Raw genomic sequence first — 18,270 nt, 5'->3', positions numbered from 1 at the left:
AGATAACACATAGTAAAAAAAAATGATCAGCCCCATTTTACAGGTAAGTCACTGAGATGCTGAAAAGTCCAGCTGAGCCCAAAAAAGACAGCTCTGGTGCCCTGCCTGGAAGTCAGATGAATTCAAAGCAGAAATAAACTAAAGTCCTGACTGCAAGGAGAACAGATCACACCCTTTGCATCTTCTTTTTTCCTTTTAAATTTTTTTCCTCACAACGATAGGTAGCTCCTTAGGTCAACCAAAGCTGAAATTCAAATGCTGTTTGAGGGGGAGAGCAGGCCAGGAAGCAATGATTAATAGGAGGTTGGACTGGACAGTCACAATTCTCTTCTGCCTCTGTCAGTTTGTCCAAGGTCACAGTGGAGTTACGTGAGAAAGCCAGAAAGTGAACCAGCAGTGGGGTTTTTTGTTTGGTTTGGTTTCTTGTTGTTTGGGGTCTTTTTTGTCCATGGCCTTAAAATATGTTTTCTGCTTATTTATATTTCAGAATTATCTAACAAATGACTATAGGAATGTCTTTAATTAAATATTATAGTGACAAATGGGACAGAAAGGTCTAGGACATTTTGACAAGTGTTTTTTCAGCCTATGAACTGCCACTGAACTCTTTACCAGGACTTTTCCTGTGGTAAATTTACTGTTTGGGTTCTGCTGGTTTGGTCCTTGCGAGTGCTGAATAAATTGGTGTTGCATTTCAACCATCCAGTGCCTCGTAAAGATTTCAGGCTGTCCATGGAAATATTTCTGGGTTGTCTGCTCTGAATAAATGCTCATGTGGAAAAAGACTAAAAGCTTACAGGAATATCCACAGACAGCAAAGAAAAAGGACTTTTATCTTTGGCAACTTCCATTTTACCATGCTGAGTATGTGGTAAGGACTAAGTGTGTTTTCACAGGCTCTGTAAAAGGATGAAAGTCTTCTCTTGCTGCCAGACAAATGCTATTCCCCCACTCAAGCAGCAAAGGCTTCTGATTTCAGCAGTTAAAAGCAGTTTCCAAGCCCAGCTATGGGGAGGAGACATCAAAATCTAAATTCCTGAATTGAAGTGGTGTCACTGCATTAAGTAGATTGTAGCAAGAATAATAGCAACAGTAAGTAATAGTGTTGATAATTACTAATTACCTCAGGCTAATGAATAAGGGGCTGACTGTCCTTGCATGGATATTCTTGCTGGTCCCAATGAAAAAGGGGTAAATTAGGTCAGTTTTCCACTCCTCTGTGTGGGTGCTCTGGAGAGCACCTCGGTGCTTCTCCTGAGGGGTCTCCTTTCAGAGAGCCAAATTCTCTCACTGCTCTGCTCTTTCATGTGTTACATCTCTTTCATTTCTTACAGGTTTTGCATTAAAACCTGATGTTTTCCCCCACAGCAGTATTTATGGCAGTGCTACCAGGTTTTAAAGTATGATGTGGCATTTTGTACAGCTTTACAAATTTGTGTACTTGTAGAAAAATCTTAGCATTTCTTAAAAAAAAAAAGATATTAAAATTAAGCCCCAAGGAAGGAGGGAAAAAGCAGAATAAGAATTCCATCAAAAACAACAACAGCAGACAAACAAAAAAAAATAAAAGAAAAAGCACACTAATTTAAAATATGTATAACCTTATCTAGTGAGGTCTTGAAAGTGAAGGGAGATTAGCTGAGAAGTATTCACTATGTCTATATTTATAGACTGTCCTAACACTCAGAACTGAGGATTTTGTTACATGATTAGCTCCCTCAAACAACAGATGATAAAGTTTTAATAGCATGAAGGGTGTATTTCATTAAACAGGTACAGGGAGCAAAATATTAATTTCTAGACTGAAGAACACATTAGGAGGATGACTTCACGTGTTCACTTGCTTTTCCCTTTCCCCCATGTTCTCTCTACAGTTTCCTAATTCTTTATTGTTTCCTTCCAGAAGCATCACTCAATGTCTGCACTGAGAATGATTTTGGGCCAGGAAGTGGAGAAGACGGAAGCAGGTATTATCTATCACATTATCCTTGATGCTGACAGGGCAGAGATGACAGGGAAAACATCACTCACCTTTCCAAACATGATTTCATCCACTGTAATTGTTTACAGGAGGACAGGTCTGGAATAAAACCCGAGTGCCACTTGGGAAGGCCTGACGCCTTCTCTGTCATCAGCAGCTGAGGCAGCCTGAATGTCAACATTCTCTTACTGCAGTTCATTTGTCCTTAAAAGCTCCTTCAGAAAGCAGGTTATGGCTGGAGCTTCCACTCCCTGAGACATGGCCCATTACATCAGACTTCCTGACACGTGGCTCTAAAGGAGCCAAAATGTTGCCATCCATACCTATCCTGCCTTGGCAGGAGGGGATGTTCCTTCAGCACAGTCAGTGGATGAGATCAATACCTATAGCCACGGTAAGTCCAACAGGACAACTTGCACTGCTCTGCAAGTTAGTTTAAAGAGTTGGTTTTGTTTTTACCTAAGCTGGAGGAATGTTTATTTTCAGTGAACTTGGAGGGAAAATTAAAGTCTCTCATATTAAGCAGCTAGGAACAATAATCATGAACCAAACCCATGGATCTGGCTTAAATTTTAGTAGTACAAATTCAGTTAGTTATTTTATCACCTGGTTTTGTTTTCAATTTTTTTCTCTTAACATGATCAATAAAATATACAATAACCCTGTGATGCTCCTGTTATCATGACTCCAGGATACAAATATTCCAAAAAAGTATTAATGTTTTAAAACTCATAGTGTGAAAATTACCACAGTTGGCCACATCGAAGTTGAACAAACTGTTTTCCCCCTTTCCAAATACACAGTGGTATTATGGGTACATGTCTGCTATTTTCTTTTTAGAAAACCTATGGATTTGACAAAAATAATTGCTAATATTGACAACAAGCAGCCAGGAGTTGGTACATTATACTATGGAGAGTGAGAAGGGTACATCTCTGATGGATTTTTCCTTCCTTTGTCAGTGTAAAACAGGATGGGGATGCATTATTCAGCAGGGAAATTCAGAATTAGTATAATTGAGGTGCAATGCCAGTGGAATCAAGACAAATGAATCCTACTCGTTGCAGTATGAGATTTGTCCTATAGCTTTAGGTCTTCATGGAAATTTAACCATTTGTCTCTTCTCCTTATTGCTTAGAGAAGGCAGCCAGCATTTCCATGAGATTATTTAAATGTAGGATTATTAGAAAAGTTTGCAGCTACAGAGATAGATGGGTTTTACATAAAATCCCTGCTCTTTGTAGCAGCTGAGTGTGATATTGAGCAAGATAATGGTCAGAAAGTACATTGCCAGGCTCCTAATGAGAAACTGTTGACAGTAGAATTACCCCAACATTCATCAAAAAGCCAATAAATGTCAAGCAAGGGGCCTTTGATGCAGTGGCTCATAATTCCTGTTCAGAAGCCTTTGCAGTCACTTCAGGGCACACAATCACCCTGAATTTCTGCTGATTTTACCAAAAACTTTGTTGCTGAAGAATTACAGGGAGCAGGTGTCAGCATTCCAAGTGCCCCTGTTCCAGTGCCACGGGCTCACCGAGAGACCTCAGGCACAGCTCATTTGGCCTCACTTTCCCCATCTGCAATGCAGGAATGACAATACAGGAATTACCCAGAGGCATTCCTGTGAAGGACACGGAGTTGCCATCCAAGTGCTCAGGAATCATGAGCTAGAAGGGGAAAACTTGGATGCTGACTCCTGCCAGTGAGGTAGTCAGGCATTTTTAATATTAACTGTGTCCCGCTTTTGGGGCCTTTGTAGTTCATATTTTCAAGCTCTCTCCTCCACAGCTACAGGAGATTACTTAAAACCGATGTGAAACTAATTCTTACCCAGGTTGATGAATCCTGGGTTGGGCAGCCCTAAGGAAACTGCATGGAGTTCATATAAAAGCTTAGATAAACTGTCCTTTGGCTCTGTGGAACAAATACCTTGCTCAACACCCAAGTCCTCTGTTTGTCTTCAGCATATATCCCCCAGGTGATGTGGTGAGGCAGGTCATTGCCTGGTCCATGAATTAGGAACAACCTTGTGCTGAGTGTTACTCTCCTTGTCTCTGGTCCCTGGCTTTAGGTTTGCCTTGTTCATGAGGGGAGCCTGAAGCTACATCACAAGTGACATGACCATATCCTCTAGATTTTGCCTGTATATATCTTTTCTAAGATTTCCAGGTAAAGGCTCAGAGCCATTCTTCTAAGGCCTCCATGCATTCTGAGGTAGTTCAGTCCCTTCATACCAGCAATTCCTTGCCTGTTTTCCTTGACTGGTTTCCATTCCAGCTGTTCCTGTCCATATGAACAGAAAACGTGTCCCTGTTGGACATTTCCAGGGATAAGCTGCATCCCAGAGGCTGTATGAAGATGGGGTTGTGCTTAGTTTCCAGAGAAGGCTAAGTGTGTGCCACATGCTATTAGGGTCACTTGAAACTGGGGTAATTACCTGGCAGACATTGTTGCAGAGAGATCCTTTAATAAAAATGAATGGGGTGACAAGGAAGAGGCTCCTTGCTATTTTGGGACAAACTCTTCCCTCAGGCAGCAGATAACCACGGTGGTAAGGCTCCCAATCCATCATTTGGTTTGCTGTTTCTTGGCTGTAGAACTTATTTAACAATTCTGGAACTGCTCTGTTTCCCAGGAATAGCTTGTAAGTCCATTAAATTAAACAAGAAAGGCAGATGTGGGCAAAAATAAAAAACCCACGCAAGTCCAAAATGAAAAATTGTTTTGTCAGTCTTCAGGGGCCAGTGCAGGAATGCTATAAAACCTGCTGAAGTTTTTCTGTCTAGTGGTTCAAGCAAGAGAGAAATGCTCCTGTGGATGCCACCATTTATGGAACTGATGATTACTAATTAAAAGGGCATGTAGTGACAGGAAAAGTAGGAATGGTTTTAAACTGTAGGTTTAGATTAGATACTGGGAAGAAATTCTCTACTGTGAGGGTGGTGAGGCACTGGCACAGGTTGCCCAGAAAAGCTGTGCATGCTCCATCCTTGGAAGTGTTGGATGGGGCTTGGAGCAACCTGGTCTAGTGGAAGGTGTCCCTGCCCATGGCAGGGGGTTGGAACAAGATGATCTTTAAGGTCCCTTTGAGCCCAAACCATTCTATGATGATCCTATGATTCTATAATTACATAATTGCTTTATTGCATTAAATAGTACAAATATAGTGAAAACTGAGTTAAAACATATTTTTTCTACTCAAGATCCAAAAGTACAAGACAAACATTTGTCATACCTGTGAATTAGACTGAAAAATACCACGAGCCTTGAAAAGAAGTGTTCTTTAGGATCTGAACTCAGTTGCCCAGAGCATTGTACTTCCTCAGCTTCCACAGATTTGAACTGTGAAGGAGCTCAAGACATTATGGTGCTCGGTCTTCTACAGGGAAAGCCAAGGATAAAGGTAACAGTCCTAACCTTTCCCTATCACATAACCAACCAGGACACCATTTCTGATAGTTAACTTCCCCTCCCAACATCATTTTGTCTTGCTCAAGTGTGCCTGTTCTTAACTTTACACAGCACTTCCATTAACTTCTGCTCATAGTGAAAAGCCTGAGGACACTTCTGTGTCTTTGGAATATTAGTGTCCTACAAGGCCATTCAAACTGAATGAATCCATGTACAGGAATAATTTGATTCCACTGTGGTACAACTATTTCAAATGAAGTAATTATTCTTTTAAAATGCATTTTTTTTCCTTCAAAAATTGCAAGCATGAGTTAATAATAATAATAATAATAATAATATTAATAATGCCAAACCCCACCCAGTGTAGATGGCAATTAGCTGTAGAATAATTTCTAAATATCTGAAAGAATGTGCTCATCTAAACTGTCACTTATGCTTTAAGATGGCCAGTGAAACCATTTTATTACTGCAGTTAGTTGGAAAGAGCACTGTTCTGCAAAAATCAGATAATGTACTTATTTCTAAAAGCCTGGAACATAAGAGCCAGTTAAGATTTGCTGAGTAGTTGCAAGATAGCCATTAAATATAAATATTTTTTAAAACAATTTACTCTTTCCTAATGCTTTTAGAGCAGCATGTGGGAACAGAGTGTAAGTGCAGCATCTTACTGCATTGAAAAGGACATGATGAAGGTTATTGGGCTCCAGATTTAACTCTTCTATCTCTTAATTGCTCATAACAGTTCCTAACTTATATTAACTGTGTGAGTTTTTCTTAATAAACTTACCCATCTTTACTGGTGGTAACAATAAAAATTTATATTTTTAAAACAACTAGTCCCAATATACCCCTTTTTTCTCTTTTCCATAGAAACAAACTACGTTCAGTGGTGAATTCAAGTTTAAGTTTCCATTCCTCAAAGTAAAAATTGCAGCAGAACTGAAAATTTCTTTCTTTTCAACCTGTAGATGGGAAAGAGAATTGCTTTGTGGGGCTGGATATGTATAAATGGTAAAAGTATTTATGTCACTGGTTTCAGTGAAAGGCCTATGGGGACAGTCCTGGGACTTTACTGGGGATCTGATTGACTCCAGTGGAGAACTGAGGGAACAAGTGGAGACAGGGAACCAAGGACGTGGGTCCAACATACCTTAAAAAAATCCTTCCTGATTCATGATGCTTCCACATTTGGAGTTTTAGTAGCAGGATTAATTTGATCTAACTGAAGACATCTAAGTCTGTGCTTAGCACTTTGGGCTACTTTTACTGTCAACAAAGAATAAAAGGCCCATCCATACAGTGATTCACCTGATCTTGCTTAGATGTCTATTTAAGGATGAGCCTTCATGATTTGGCTGTGTGGAACTTCAGAAAAAATGCCTTTGCTGGGAGGCCATCCCATGTTGATCACCATGGATTGATATCAAGACTTGTATCACTCAGTATCACCACCAGTAACAGATCTTCAGCAAGTCTGCAGGTGATATGGAACTGAGGCAGTGACTGACACACCAAAGGGCCTGGCTTCAATCCCAAAAAACATAACCTAAGGAGAAATGTGAGTTTCTACACCTGGGAAGAATAACCCCAGCACCAGTACAGGTGAGGAGAGGACTGGCAGAGCACAGTCCTCCTGGAACCAGGCTCACAGTGGATGAATGGCTGCAGCAGAGCCAGCAGTGCCCTCTCATCCCAGACCAGACCAAATGCACCCTGAGCAGGACTCACTGGCCAGCACATGGAAGGCATATTTTGTTCTCTACTCAGCACTGGTGAGGCCATATTTAGACTCCAGTCCAGTTTTGGCACAACCAGTAAAAAGGGATGTAGAAAAACTGGAACTGGTCCACTGCAGGGCTGCCAAGCTGGTTACCTAGAGAACCTGACCTACAAGGAGGGTGGAGGAAGCTTGTTCAGCCTGGCACACAGGAGCAGCAGTGTGGTGTAAGTGCAGCCTGTGACTGCTTGAAGACAGTTACACAGATAATGGAGTTGGAGTTTTCTCAACAATGTCAGATAATGTAACCAGGGGCAATGGACAAAAAAATTCTGCTTCAAGGCTCAGACTGGACATTAACAAAAAATATTTCACCAGGAGGGTTGCAAAGCACTGTAAGAGATTACCCAGAGGAGCAGCTGAATCCCTGTTGTAGGAGGTTGTCAAGTCTGTAAATCCACAGCAGAACTGCTCCAGTGCTGGTGAAAGCCCAGCTCTGAGCACAAAGATGGACTTGCCAACTAATACATCCAAGATTCTGTGATAAACTGAACACATACAGCCTGAAAATTACAGCTGGGTCAAGTCACTGCCAGGTGAGGATCTCTGCTGAAGCCCATGGGGTGGCTTTTGCCCCAAGCCATGCTCATCCTCCCTGGAGCCAACAGCACAATTCTCAAGAGCTGGGAGAAGTGCTTGAACTGATAGTAGAAAATCAGGATTTTCTGTGGGATACATACAATTCATAAGCAGATATATCCATAAGGAGTAATGGATCACTATTACAGGCTTCTGTCTGTAACACCCAAACAGTCCTAGAATCCATTATGATATGTACTACCATCATCTCTGGAATGTGTCCAAGCCTTTTAATCTCTATTAATAAATGGAAATTCTCATCTAGAACTATGGGGAGAGGTACTGAACAGGACGACCTGAGCTCTCTCTCAGTCCCTGTGACTCCCTAAGTAACCTGGGACATCTTTAACTGATTTTTGCAGCACAGAGTTCCTTCTAAAACCACAGATTAAATTCACTGCTGAGAAAACCCATTTTTTCTTTGATTTTTCTTAACATTTATTACACACTTGGAATAAATTTATTGTGTCTGGCATATGCAAGAAGACAAATTTAACTTTCAGTAAGAACAAAAATATAATTCCCAAAGGCAACTGCGTGAAGAATCATAAAGCACAGCTAAGGTGAGTTAAGAGGCAGGACTCATTTCTTCTCTTCCTGAGAGTGTGTCCAGACTGGCTTCCGCTTCTGGATAAAGGCTTCGATACCCTCCTGCCCATCCCTCAGAGTCAGATTGTCTACCATGACCTGAGTAGTCATTTTGTAAGCAGTGTCCAGGTCCTGGGTTATCTGTCTGTAAAAGGTGGCTTTCCCCAGGGCCAGCACGGACTTGCTGCTTTCACAGATCTTGTGAGAGATTTTCATGGTCTCCTCTTCCAGCTTGTCTTCTGGCACCACCCTGCTGACGAGCCCGTGCATTAGTGCTTCGTGGGCAGAGAGGGGTTCACCCGTGAAAAGCATCTCCAGTGCCACCTGAACGAGGAAAAATTTTGTGTTAACCAATCCAGTGGCCTTACTGCTTTGCTTGGCTTGGGGAATTTCAGCAGCCTCCTCCTCTTCCAAGCACAAGTCACTCTTTTAACAAACATAAGATTTAAATCTTTTGGCCTCTTAAACTGCCAAGGACACATTAAGAGGGTTCAGCAAAGAGAAGGACTGAGTCTAAAGCTAGTCTCTTTAAACCTGCCCACTGATCCCAGCTGTCCTAGGCTGACACCTCTGGCTTTCTCTTCAAAAGCCCACAATCTCTACGGATTGCTGCAGGAATTAAGAGACATGTGGGTCATCTACAATGTCAAATGACTGAACTTGGTATTTTAAGCTGGGCATATGTGCAGTTTTTGAAAACACCTGCCTTAGTTTTAAGTTTGGTATGGATGGTTTTAAATATGCACTTCACATAGCCACAGCTACTTCAGTCTCCTGCTGCTTCCAGCATCTGGTACTTGAGGTTTCAAATTAAAAAATCCCTCAAATACTCAGCGACTGTCCAATGTTATATATCAATAAGGATTTTTTTCCATGACTCCTCATGCAAATGCCTGAATCATAAGAGCTGATTATCCTCATTAGTATCTTTGAAACAATGGCAACATTTCACTTGTTAAAAGGTAAAATTGGCAATCCTGGGAACTGCAGGGAATGCTCTTGCTACTTTGAAAAGTGGCACAGGGAAAAGAATATCCTGCACATTTTAAAGAGGTAATCACACCCCCAAGAAATACTAATTCAGAAATAGTTACAAGTGTACACTACAGCAGAGTTGGAAAAAACCCCATGGACTGCATTTGAACAGGATGGCCTTACAGATGGGAAATTTCAAGCTGAAGCTCTTATCCAGCAATGGGATTTGTGCTGCATCTCAGCAGAGCCCTGCTGGGCTTGGAGAGTCTGTCTGCATAAATCCAGCTGGATCAGAACTTAAAATTCCTGTTCTCAGTTACGGAAGCTTTACAGATCGTACCATTTTTTATGCAGTGAGAGATGTGCAGCCACAATCAGTAGGACATAAAACAGGAAGACAGTACAGGAGGGTTTCAGATGCTATTTAGAGCATCTTGATCTACAGCCAGGCAGATCATGCTGGCAGTGAAATGTCACTGCCTGGTGAGAATTGATACCTCGGTGGGATTGTTATCCTGAACTTGCAGGGGTTTCCTCCTCAGGGGAGAACATCATGGGCTAAAGCACAGAGCTGTCTGTTGGGAAGGAAAGGGATCACTGAGCTGTTGTGCTGCTGGGATGAGCTCGTGCTGGCTGGAATTGCATCAGTGGGAAACTGCTTTTCCTAAACCGAGTTCATCCCTTTATTATTTTTCCCACTCCAAAGAGTTATGGAGATGCCTTTTGCAATAGAGTACTTTGAATGTTGTACTACAGGAAAATAAAGTTCAGGCAGCGGAACTAAAACTCCTGACATGGGGACCTACTTCTTGCAAAATTACAAAGAATGTCTGGGAAGGCAGCCTACCTTTCTTGGAAGAGATCTGCCCAAGGCCACAGCTGGTGTGGAGCAAAACAGCCCAATGTTTACCCCAGGAGTAGCAAACTTGGATTTCTCACTTGCCACCGCGATGTCACAGCTTGCCACAAGCTGACAGCCTGCTGCTGTAGCCAAGCCATTTACTTTGGCAATCACTGGCACTGGAAGCTTCTGGATTAAAGTCATAACCTGCATGCACAAAGAAAGAGATCGGTATCGAAATTTAGGAAGACACAATCCTGTTTTGGAAGCCCTCAAAAGCACCTTTCTCTCTCTACTGACCAAAAAAGCCCCCAAAACTGTTGGATCTTGGCTCCTTCCCCTGTAGCTTTCACACATGGCTTTTACAGCATTCCTGAAGTATGGGTTTGGCAATGTGTACAGAGATCATTATTACTGCAGGAACGAGAACAAAGGGTTTCAAAGTACTTTCTGCTGTCACACTGAGCAGGATTAGGGATCAAATTCTAGTGCTGTCACAATCAAAGAGGGGTTTGCCATTCCCTCCAAAGGCTCCAGGATTCACTTTAATATCTCGGCCTCCAGGACTGTGTCTTTGTAACAAGAACTTGTATGTTCTGCTGATGGGGCAACCTGTGAGTCAGATCTTATTTCCACATTGTCTATTTGACGTTTAAGCTGCTCTTGAGTTCCCAACTAGATGCTGGGAAACAACATTGGATCACACGTGATTTGAAGGTGCTTATCCCCAGATTTCTAGGAATGACATTGCCCAACTACTCAGCTGTACAGAACACTGGCTAAACTAAGGAAAACACTGTGACTGTACCCATTGTTGGAGACATGCACAGTGTTATTGCAGCCCTTTTATTTACATGTAGAGAAATCCAGGGAAAACATAAATTCACCATTAAAACAGCAGAGCAGCAAAAAGCAAGGAATCTGGAGCAAAAGCCTGTGCTTTAGCAAGTAAGTGAGCAATGCTGTCCCTCCTCACACCAATGCTTCCTCTAAATACCAAACACAAGCAATGTCACTCAAAGAGGACTGCTTACCTCTGCACATAATTCAAACACTTGGGAATGATGCTTCACATCATCTTCAGTTGACAGTTCCTTTAAATCATGGCCAGAACAAAATACAGGTCCTTCAGCTGCAAAGCATTTGAGGAAAAGTCAGTCTGAATTAATCAAGAAACCAGGGGCAATGGCACATCAGTGCCCCAGCTAAAGGGATGTCAGTGAGATGTCCATGGTCAAAAAGGAGTTTGGGGAGGGAGTTTTGCACAAGAGTTGGAAAATATTGTGTTCTGGGGTTTGTGACAACTTTAAATTGCCACAATGTAACATCTAACCACAGTAACACCCATAAACACTTTTCAAGGCCTAGTTTTACTTCCATTCCAGTTAACTCAGTTATATATAAGGCTCTGAACCCAATTTCTTGTAAGGATACTGTTCAAAACAGCTCCTTGGTACAACACAAACTGGTCAGCTGGAGCAAGGCTGGAGTGCTCTGCTCTCAGACTGATAAATACAGTTAGTTCCTATTTATTGTACCCAGAATTAATTATTAACGTTTGCTAAACAAGCATCAATATTTTTAGTGTCATGGTGTTCGAGGTCAGAGTGGGGAAAAAAAAAAGAAAAAAGATTGTTCTGCTAGAGGAGAACCAGAAGGACTGCTGGGGTGTCTTTACTGCTAAAACTGTCATCTAGAGATTCCCAAAAAGTATGTTCAGAGTTTGGGCAGCAAACCAGCAGGTTTTTGTGGAACTAAGCTTTGGATTTGCTAAGATCAAAACACCCTTTGCAGGTGTGCAATCCTTACGACAGTTTTCCTTTGTCATGAGGATATGTGCTATGAGAATAAACCAATGTGGTGCTTTTTAATCCTTCAGGACTTCTCAGATATTTGCATGGATACGACATTTCCAGCTACAACTGTGTAAGACCCAACCTGGATTTGTTTCTTAAGGATCAGAAATAAACACACAATTATTGTCAGTCAGCTCATGGGATCAGTAATATATATCTGGAAATTAATCACATCTGCATTTATGCCTCATTGAAGAAGAATCCACTGCAAAGTCTCTGTTAACAAAGACCCAAAGCATTCCCTGAGAAGTCTTTTATTTTCTTGAAATTTCTTCCTTTGCATGCCATTCAGCAAGGGAATTGGCAATCAACAGGAACATGCAATTCCTTTTTAAACTAAAACAAAAAACCCAAATGCAACTGGGCTCACCAACTGCCACAGCATTGTACTCCCAACCTGTAACTGCTGTTGGAAATGCTGACTATGTGCATTTAAACTCACCCTTGTGGAGTCAGCTCACTTCCACTTGTGTGTGTGCACTAACACAAAGCGTTTCCCCTATATATAGGAAACAGCATCATCCTAAATTAATAACCAATTTCTCTGAGATGTTTGGAAGGGGGGCAGAGGAAGGTTATCTTAAAATAGCAGAGGAAGAAAGATGGCTTAAGAATGGCTCAGGTTCCATTATCTTCAAGAACTCTCCAGGTTAATACCTAAATGAAGGAAACTGTAACAGGCTCCAAGAGAAACTGTTTTACATCCGTGGGTTATGGGTGACTTGTGGTATTGACATTATGGTCTCTCCTTCCTCTGAGAGTTTTAAAAATAGTTCTGACAAACCAGTGGCAATAATTTGGCTGATCCTGGCTCTGAGGAGAACAAAGCACTTGGTTTGCAGAACCCTTGTGAGCCCTGTTTACTCCAGTCTGTATCCGTCACCAAAGGCAACAAGTGTCATCCCAGCTCAGCCTGTTCCTGTCCAAAACCAGTATCTGGGAATGTCACTGCTTTACTTTGGTAACTATTAGAACTCTTGTTCTGTTTGGCTTTTGGTCCGTTTAAAGTATTCTTGTTTTAAAACAAATTATTTCACCTGCTGATTGTTTTTGCAAAAGTAAGCAGCTCACCAACTGTAAACACACTGCACAGCCCGACTGTGAAACATGGACATCCTGGGAGGTGTTCCTGCTTAGACATGTTGGTTAAAACCAAAACCGTAACAAAACCCAAGCGACTTGTTAATGCTGCGTTCGAGAACGAGGAATTAAGTACATGAGAGCGGGAAGTGGGAGGAGTATACAGGAATAGAGGGGGAGACCTCGGGGGTGCAGGAGAGCACGGGGGTGGCAGGGACACAACGCGCAGGTCCCGTCCCGTCCCGTCCCCTGCAATTCCGAGGGAGGTTCGGGTTTAAACCCCGCTGTGCGCCCCATCCCCGCCCGCGCCCCGCGGTACCCGCGATGACGATGACGCGGAGCTCCCGGCTCTTCACGTCGTGCAGCAGGTCCTGCCTCAGGCACCGCAGCATGGGCAGGGACAGCGCGTTCCGCCGCCGCGGGTTGTTCAGGACGATGGTGCTGCAAAACCCGGCAGAGACACAGCGGGGTTACCCTCACGGGGTTACCCTCACGGGGTTACCCTCACCGAGCGCCCCGGGCGCGCCCGGGCCCCGCCGGCTCGGTGCCCCCCGCCGCCCCCGCTCACCGCACGCCCCCCGCCTGCCGCCGCACCGTCAGCGGCTCCGCCGGCGGCTCCTGCCCGGGCCCCGCGGCCGCGGCGCTGCCGAAGGCGGCCGTGAGGGGCCTCCGCAGGCGGCAGAGCCGCGCGGCCGCCATGGCTGAGGGAGGGCGCCGGGCGGGGCGGAGCGGGGCGGGCGGGGCTGCCGCGCTGTGGCACTGAGGCGGCCGGGTTGGAAAAGAGCTCCGGGATCATCGAGGCCACCCCATGACCGAGCACCGCCATGTGAACTACAGCAGGGCACCGAGCCTTTCCTTAAACGCCAGGCCACGTCCAGTCTTTCCTTAAATACCTCCAGGGACGGTGACTCCACCACCTCCCCTGGGCAGCCCATTCCAATGCCTAATCACCCTTCCCGTGAAGAAATTCCTCCTGATGTCCAGCCTAAACTCCCCGGTCCTCTTGTGTTGGTGGTTGTCTGGGAGAAGAGACTGACCCCCACCCTCCCTTCAGGGAGTTGTAGAGAGCGATGAGGCGACAGAATCACAGAATTCACAGAATCACAACGTCCTTAGGGTTGGAAGGGACCTCTGGAGATCATCCAGTTCAACCCCCCTGCCAAGGTAGGGTCACCCGGAGCAGGCGACACAGGAACACGTCCAGGTGGGTTTGGGATGTCTCCAGAGAGGGAGATTCCACAACCTCCCTGGGCAGCCTGTTCCAGTGCTCTGCCACCCTCCATGGAAAGAAGTTCTTCCTCAGGTTGAGGTGGAACTCCTTGTGTTTTAGTTTATGGCCGAGCCTCCTCTTATTAAGGGTAAACACCCCCAGCTCCCTCAGGTGCTCGTCTTCAGACTTGTGCTCCAGACCCTTCCCCAGCTTCTTTCTCTTCTCTGGACATGCTCCAGCACCTCAATGTCCTTTGTGTCGTGAGGGGCTGAAAACTGAACGCAGGATTCAACGTGTGGCCTCACCAGTGCCAAGCACAGGGGATGCTCTGCCTCTTGGGAAAGATCGCTTCGAGGCCAAGAGTAACTGGTATGGGATGAAATTCAGTTCTGTGGGGCTTGGGGTCATATACTTAGGAATTAATAAGATTGTAGTTTACTCACTGGGAGCTCATCATCATAGTCATGGTCATGGAGTAGACCTTGTGTGTTCTAATTGATTCCACAGAGTCAGTCTGTGGCCCCTATAATGCATCCAAGAAGAAGAAAAAAAGGCAAATGTCATTTTAAGAGGTGATTTGGTGATTTTAAACTTCAGATGTGATTTTAAATTTCAAAGTATTTTAGGGATATATATTCACAGCTTAATTATTGCTTATGCTTCTGGGCACCCACGTTCCAGAAGCCAGGCTAAAAGAGGGGCAGAGAGAATAGAAACAGCACAGAACAGACTCTGTTATGAGGGGTGAGGGGAGTGTTGTTCCTTGAGTCCAGCAAGACAAATACGAAAGGATTTATGGCTGCTGTCTTGAGGACAAGCATTTTCCATCTGAGAAGACAAAGAGGAAGCTCAGGAGGCTTCTAAAAGGGGTTATATGATGTCCCTGCCTGGGTTACCAGATGAGTGGATCTGGGGAAGTGGGTCCCTCTCCACTGGTGTTTCTGCTGAAACCCAAAGCTCTCCTTTGCCAGCTGCTGGCCCGATGCATAGTAAGTCTTTCTAGTTTGAGAAACACACGACTCTCTGCAGACCCCAATTACTCAAAATAGTTCTTCCAGAAAATGTCACTTTGCAATATAACCTCTCCCATTTCTTTCATTCTTCTGTTCTCTGTTCACTCCCAAGAGCAATGACCCCTCCCTGTCACACCTGGCTCAGGCAGTCTCCTGGGAAGGGAGCAGCTGTGCGTGTGAGGCAGCTGGTGAACAACCTCATCTGCCAGGAGAGATGCTGACAGGCCCAAACAGCAAGCAGCCTTGTTCCAGGAGTTACAGGTACCCTAAAATGAAATAGATATATGTCCAGCATATGTTCCTTGTAAATATAGATCTGTGCTCCTGCTTCCTGATCTCCCTGTTCTTGTGAGTTCTTGCCAAGTGCTTGTAGGTTCCCAGATGTGTCTCCAGTTTTCATCAGTGTCTGTTGAACCCCTGCAGTTTTTCTGACTCTAGTGGCAATTGAGGCTTCTCAGTTCTGAGCATCAGCCTCATAAAAGAACCACTTGAATTTTGTGTTTAATAATATATTTACTTATACAAACAGTAGCTTAACGTGGAGATGCACTTTCTGCTTACTGATTTTATATTGTCTAACACAAGCCCTCGGATCACTGGGCTTTGTGGCTCTAATGTGAGAGCAACAGTGGCTTTGTAAACCTGTTTCAGTGTTGAAGGACACTGACAGGCTTGAGAGCTAATTCTGCTCTGGCCTTTCCCCAGTTGCCCATCTTTGTTTTCTCATGGTTGTTCGTGCCTCATGGTCATTCATTGAAAAGTTTTCCCAAAATTTGCTTTTAATATGTGATAGGAATCTGTAGCCAAAGGAAAAAAAAATCCATTTAGAAGCAAATGAGATCATCTTAAATAGATCCCAGCAGTGTTCAAAGTCCCTGCTTGGTGTGGCAAAGACCATCACATGGAGAACACTCAGGGAAGAGTTCCCAATCCCCTGCAACTCCAACCAGTGACCTCTTTCAAGCTTGTGAATACAACCTTATTTTTTTTAATTCCAGTGCCTTCTCTTTCTCCATCTGCTTGTCCTTTTTCTGTCCATCTCCAAGGAAAGAAATTTTTTTGGTCTTCTCCAAGAAGCTTATTTTTATATAGTGTTTCCAGCTCCCTGGAAATTCTGTTCTTTTTCACTTTGACTGACAACCTCATGTTTCCTTTCACACCCACCCCCATTACAGACTGTTTTTTTGGCTGCAGCTTCCCCAATGCATTTAGCAGACCTGCTGCTGCCTTCTCTGAGAAAGTACTGAAAAAAAACTTTTCCAATTTCAGGCAGATTTCCTTTTTATAGCATTTGCCAGCAGCATTGTGGTTATGGCTGAGCTCACAGCTCCAACTGGAGACAATTAGGAGCCAGGACTGCCAGTACCAGACAGGGCTTTTCTAACCTTTAGCTGTATTGATCCTTCCTGTAAAATAAAAAGGGAGATGAGGAGGGATATGATCCTTACAGAAACTTTGAGGGTATCACACTGTGCAGGAAAGGATGTTTTGAGATTCAAGTGTGCTCAGCTGCTGGGATCCCCATTAAAATGTTGCTGAATAGCCTGCATGGACAATAAAGATACAGGATCCCTTTTTTTATGAAGCACAGGTATTTAATTGGGTCTTTCTTTCCTTGGCTTTCAATGATCCCAGAAGGGACGTGCATCTTGCAGGAGCACCTGCTGTTATAAATAGCAGCTCATCCCAGGGCAAAGGCAGAACTTGTTGGGGTGTGGCTGAAATGTAAACCATGTCCACATGCACATGTGTGAATGGGTAAATATATCCATAAAGACACTTCTAGCTATCAGTTGGAGTGCTATGATGAAAAACTGGGACTATTCTATGGAACATGGGCAGACACATCCCTGGCTGAATTTCATGCAAATTATTTCTTATGAAACATTGGCATTCCCAGAGGATCTTGTGACCTGCTTTTCAACGCTGCTGAAGGCATTCAAATCCCACTGGGAGCCAGAGGGGTTCAGCACCTTTAGAACTTAAGTGCTGCTTAATTCTGGTCAGGAGTGTAGTAGTTCCAGGATAACAGGGAGAGCAGGGCCCTGTTCTTGCACCCAAGCCAAAGAAAATAATTTATTTTCCTGCTTTGTGAGTTCTATTAGCAAAGAGATAGACAAGTGCATCATGGCCTCTCTGATGTGGAACTCTCCAGCACTGACTAAAGAAAAGGTGAAAAAAGACTTTACATTTGTGCTCCCATTTAGCCAGAATTCTGAGCTGAGTCCCAGCATCACATGGATGGGTGCTGTCCATGTAATATTTTTTACTGTATCCTGAGACTATTTATGTTTTCTGTATTCGTGTTGGGATAGAAATAGTACAGAAACTTCAGGAAAATACCCACTTGGGCTGGAATTTTCTAAGAGCATGAAGCTAAGGGCACTTTACTTTGTCTACACCTGGAATTCACAAGACTTTGCTACCAAACCTCCTTTGGGTTCTAGCCTTGTTTTTTTTTCCTTTGAAGACATATTATTATACTTTAGTTAGAGAAAGACTAAGTAATACATCAACCTTCTCTTTAGAAAGGCTTTAATTACTAAAAGTAGTAATTAAAAACCAGTTATAGGATTAAAGTCTAAGAGACTATCAGAAAAGTTTAGTGTGTACTCTATGAGAAAGTAATTTTTTTAAAAAGAAATTATTGATTATTCTGATAACATAAAGGATTTGAATTCAGTTTTAACTCCATGACAGCTACTGAGAATTTTTAGTAACTTGTGAACCAGGCTAAACACCTGCCACTAAGGCTCAGATGAGGTCCTTACCTGGTAGCACTGCTGCCTCCTGCCACTACATTTTGCATTCCTTCGGCAAACGGTCCAGTGTCCTGTTTGCTTTCGATATTAGGCATAAAGCCCTCAGTGTCAATTCTGCAGCAAATCTTCGCAGATGCTGCTCCTCTGTCACTGTGTGGCAGCACTGCTCCGTGGAATGGACGCTACTTATTTTC

General features: G+C 43.5%; 2 protein-coding genes across 3 annotated transcripts in view; one reads left to right on the top strand and one right to left on the bottom strand.

The window, feature by feature from the left end:
- Positions 1-5,103: 5,103 nt before the first annotated feature.
- On the bottom strand, positions 5,104-13,809 carry ECHDC3 (enoyl-CoA hydratase domain containing 3). The gene is made up of 5 exons (XM_051795210.1): positions 13,660-13,809; positions 13,411-13,532; positions 11,190-11,287; positions 10,162-10,362; positions 5,104-8,663 (listed from the first exon to the last, which is right to left on the bottom strand). The coding sequence occupies exons 1-5, from the start codon at positions 13,788-13,790 to the stop codon at positions 8,334-8,336; spliced, it is 882 nt and encodes a 293-aa protein (XP_051651170.1). The 5' UTR covers positions 13,791-13,809; the 3' UTR covers positions 5,104-8,333.
- A 500-nt stretch (positions 13,810-14,309) lies between these two features.
- Positions 14,310-18,270, top strand: part of USP6NL (USP6 N-terminal like) — a 138,189-nt gene continuing 134,228 nt past the window's right edge. For both annotated transcript variants that reach the window (XM_051795159.1, XM_051795162.1), the window contains exon 1: positions 14,310-14,400. The gene's annotated coding sequence lies outside the window, so the exon portion shown is untranslated. The remainder of the gene's footprint in view (positions 14,401-18,270) is intronic.

The sequence above is a fragment of the Manacus candei genome, unplaced genomic scaffold (genome assembly GCF_025592945.1).
Source record: "Manacus candei isolate 608988 ecotype Guabito, Panama unplaced genomic scaffold, ASM2559294v1 h1tg000042l, whole genome shotgun sequence".
NCBI classification, from domain to species: Eukaryota; Metazoa; Chordata; class Aves; order Passeriformes; family Pipridae; genus Manacus; species Manacus candei.
This window is presented reverse-complemented; position numbering and strand designations above follow the sequence as displayed.

Bases quoted from the DNA above. Each gene is read 5' to 3' on its own strand.
- ECHDC3 (XM_051795210.1), bottom strand. From the start codon at position 13,790: ATGGCGGCCGCGCGGCTCTGCCGCCTGCGGAGGCCCCTCACGGCCGCC. The intron at 13,533-13,659 runs GTGAGCGGGGGC...CGGGTTTTGCAG, and splicing joins CGGCAGGCGGGGGGCGTGCG to CACCATCGTCCTGAACAACC. The intron at 11,288-13,410 runs GTACCGCGGGGC...AATGCTTTGCAG, and splicing joins CCGCGTCATCGTCATCGCGG to CTGAAGGACCTGTATTTTGT.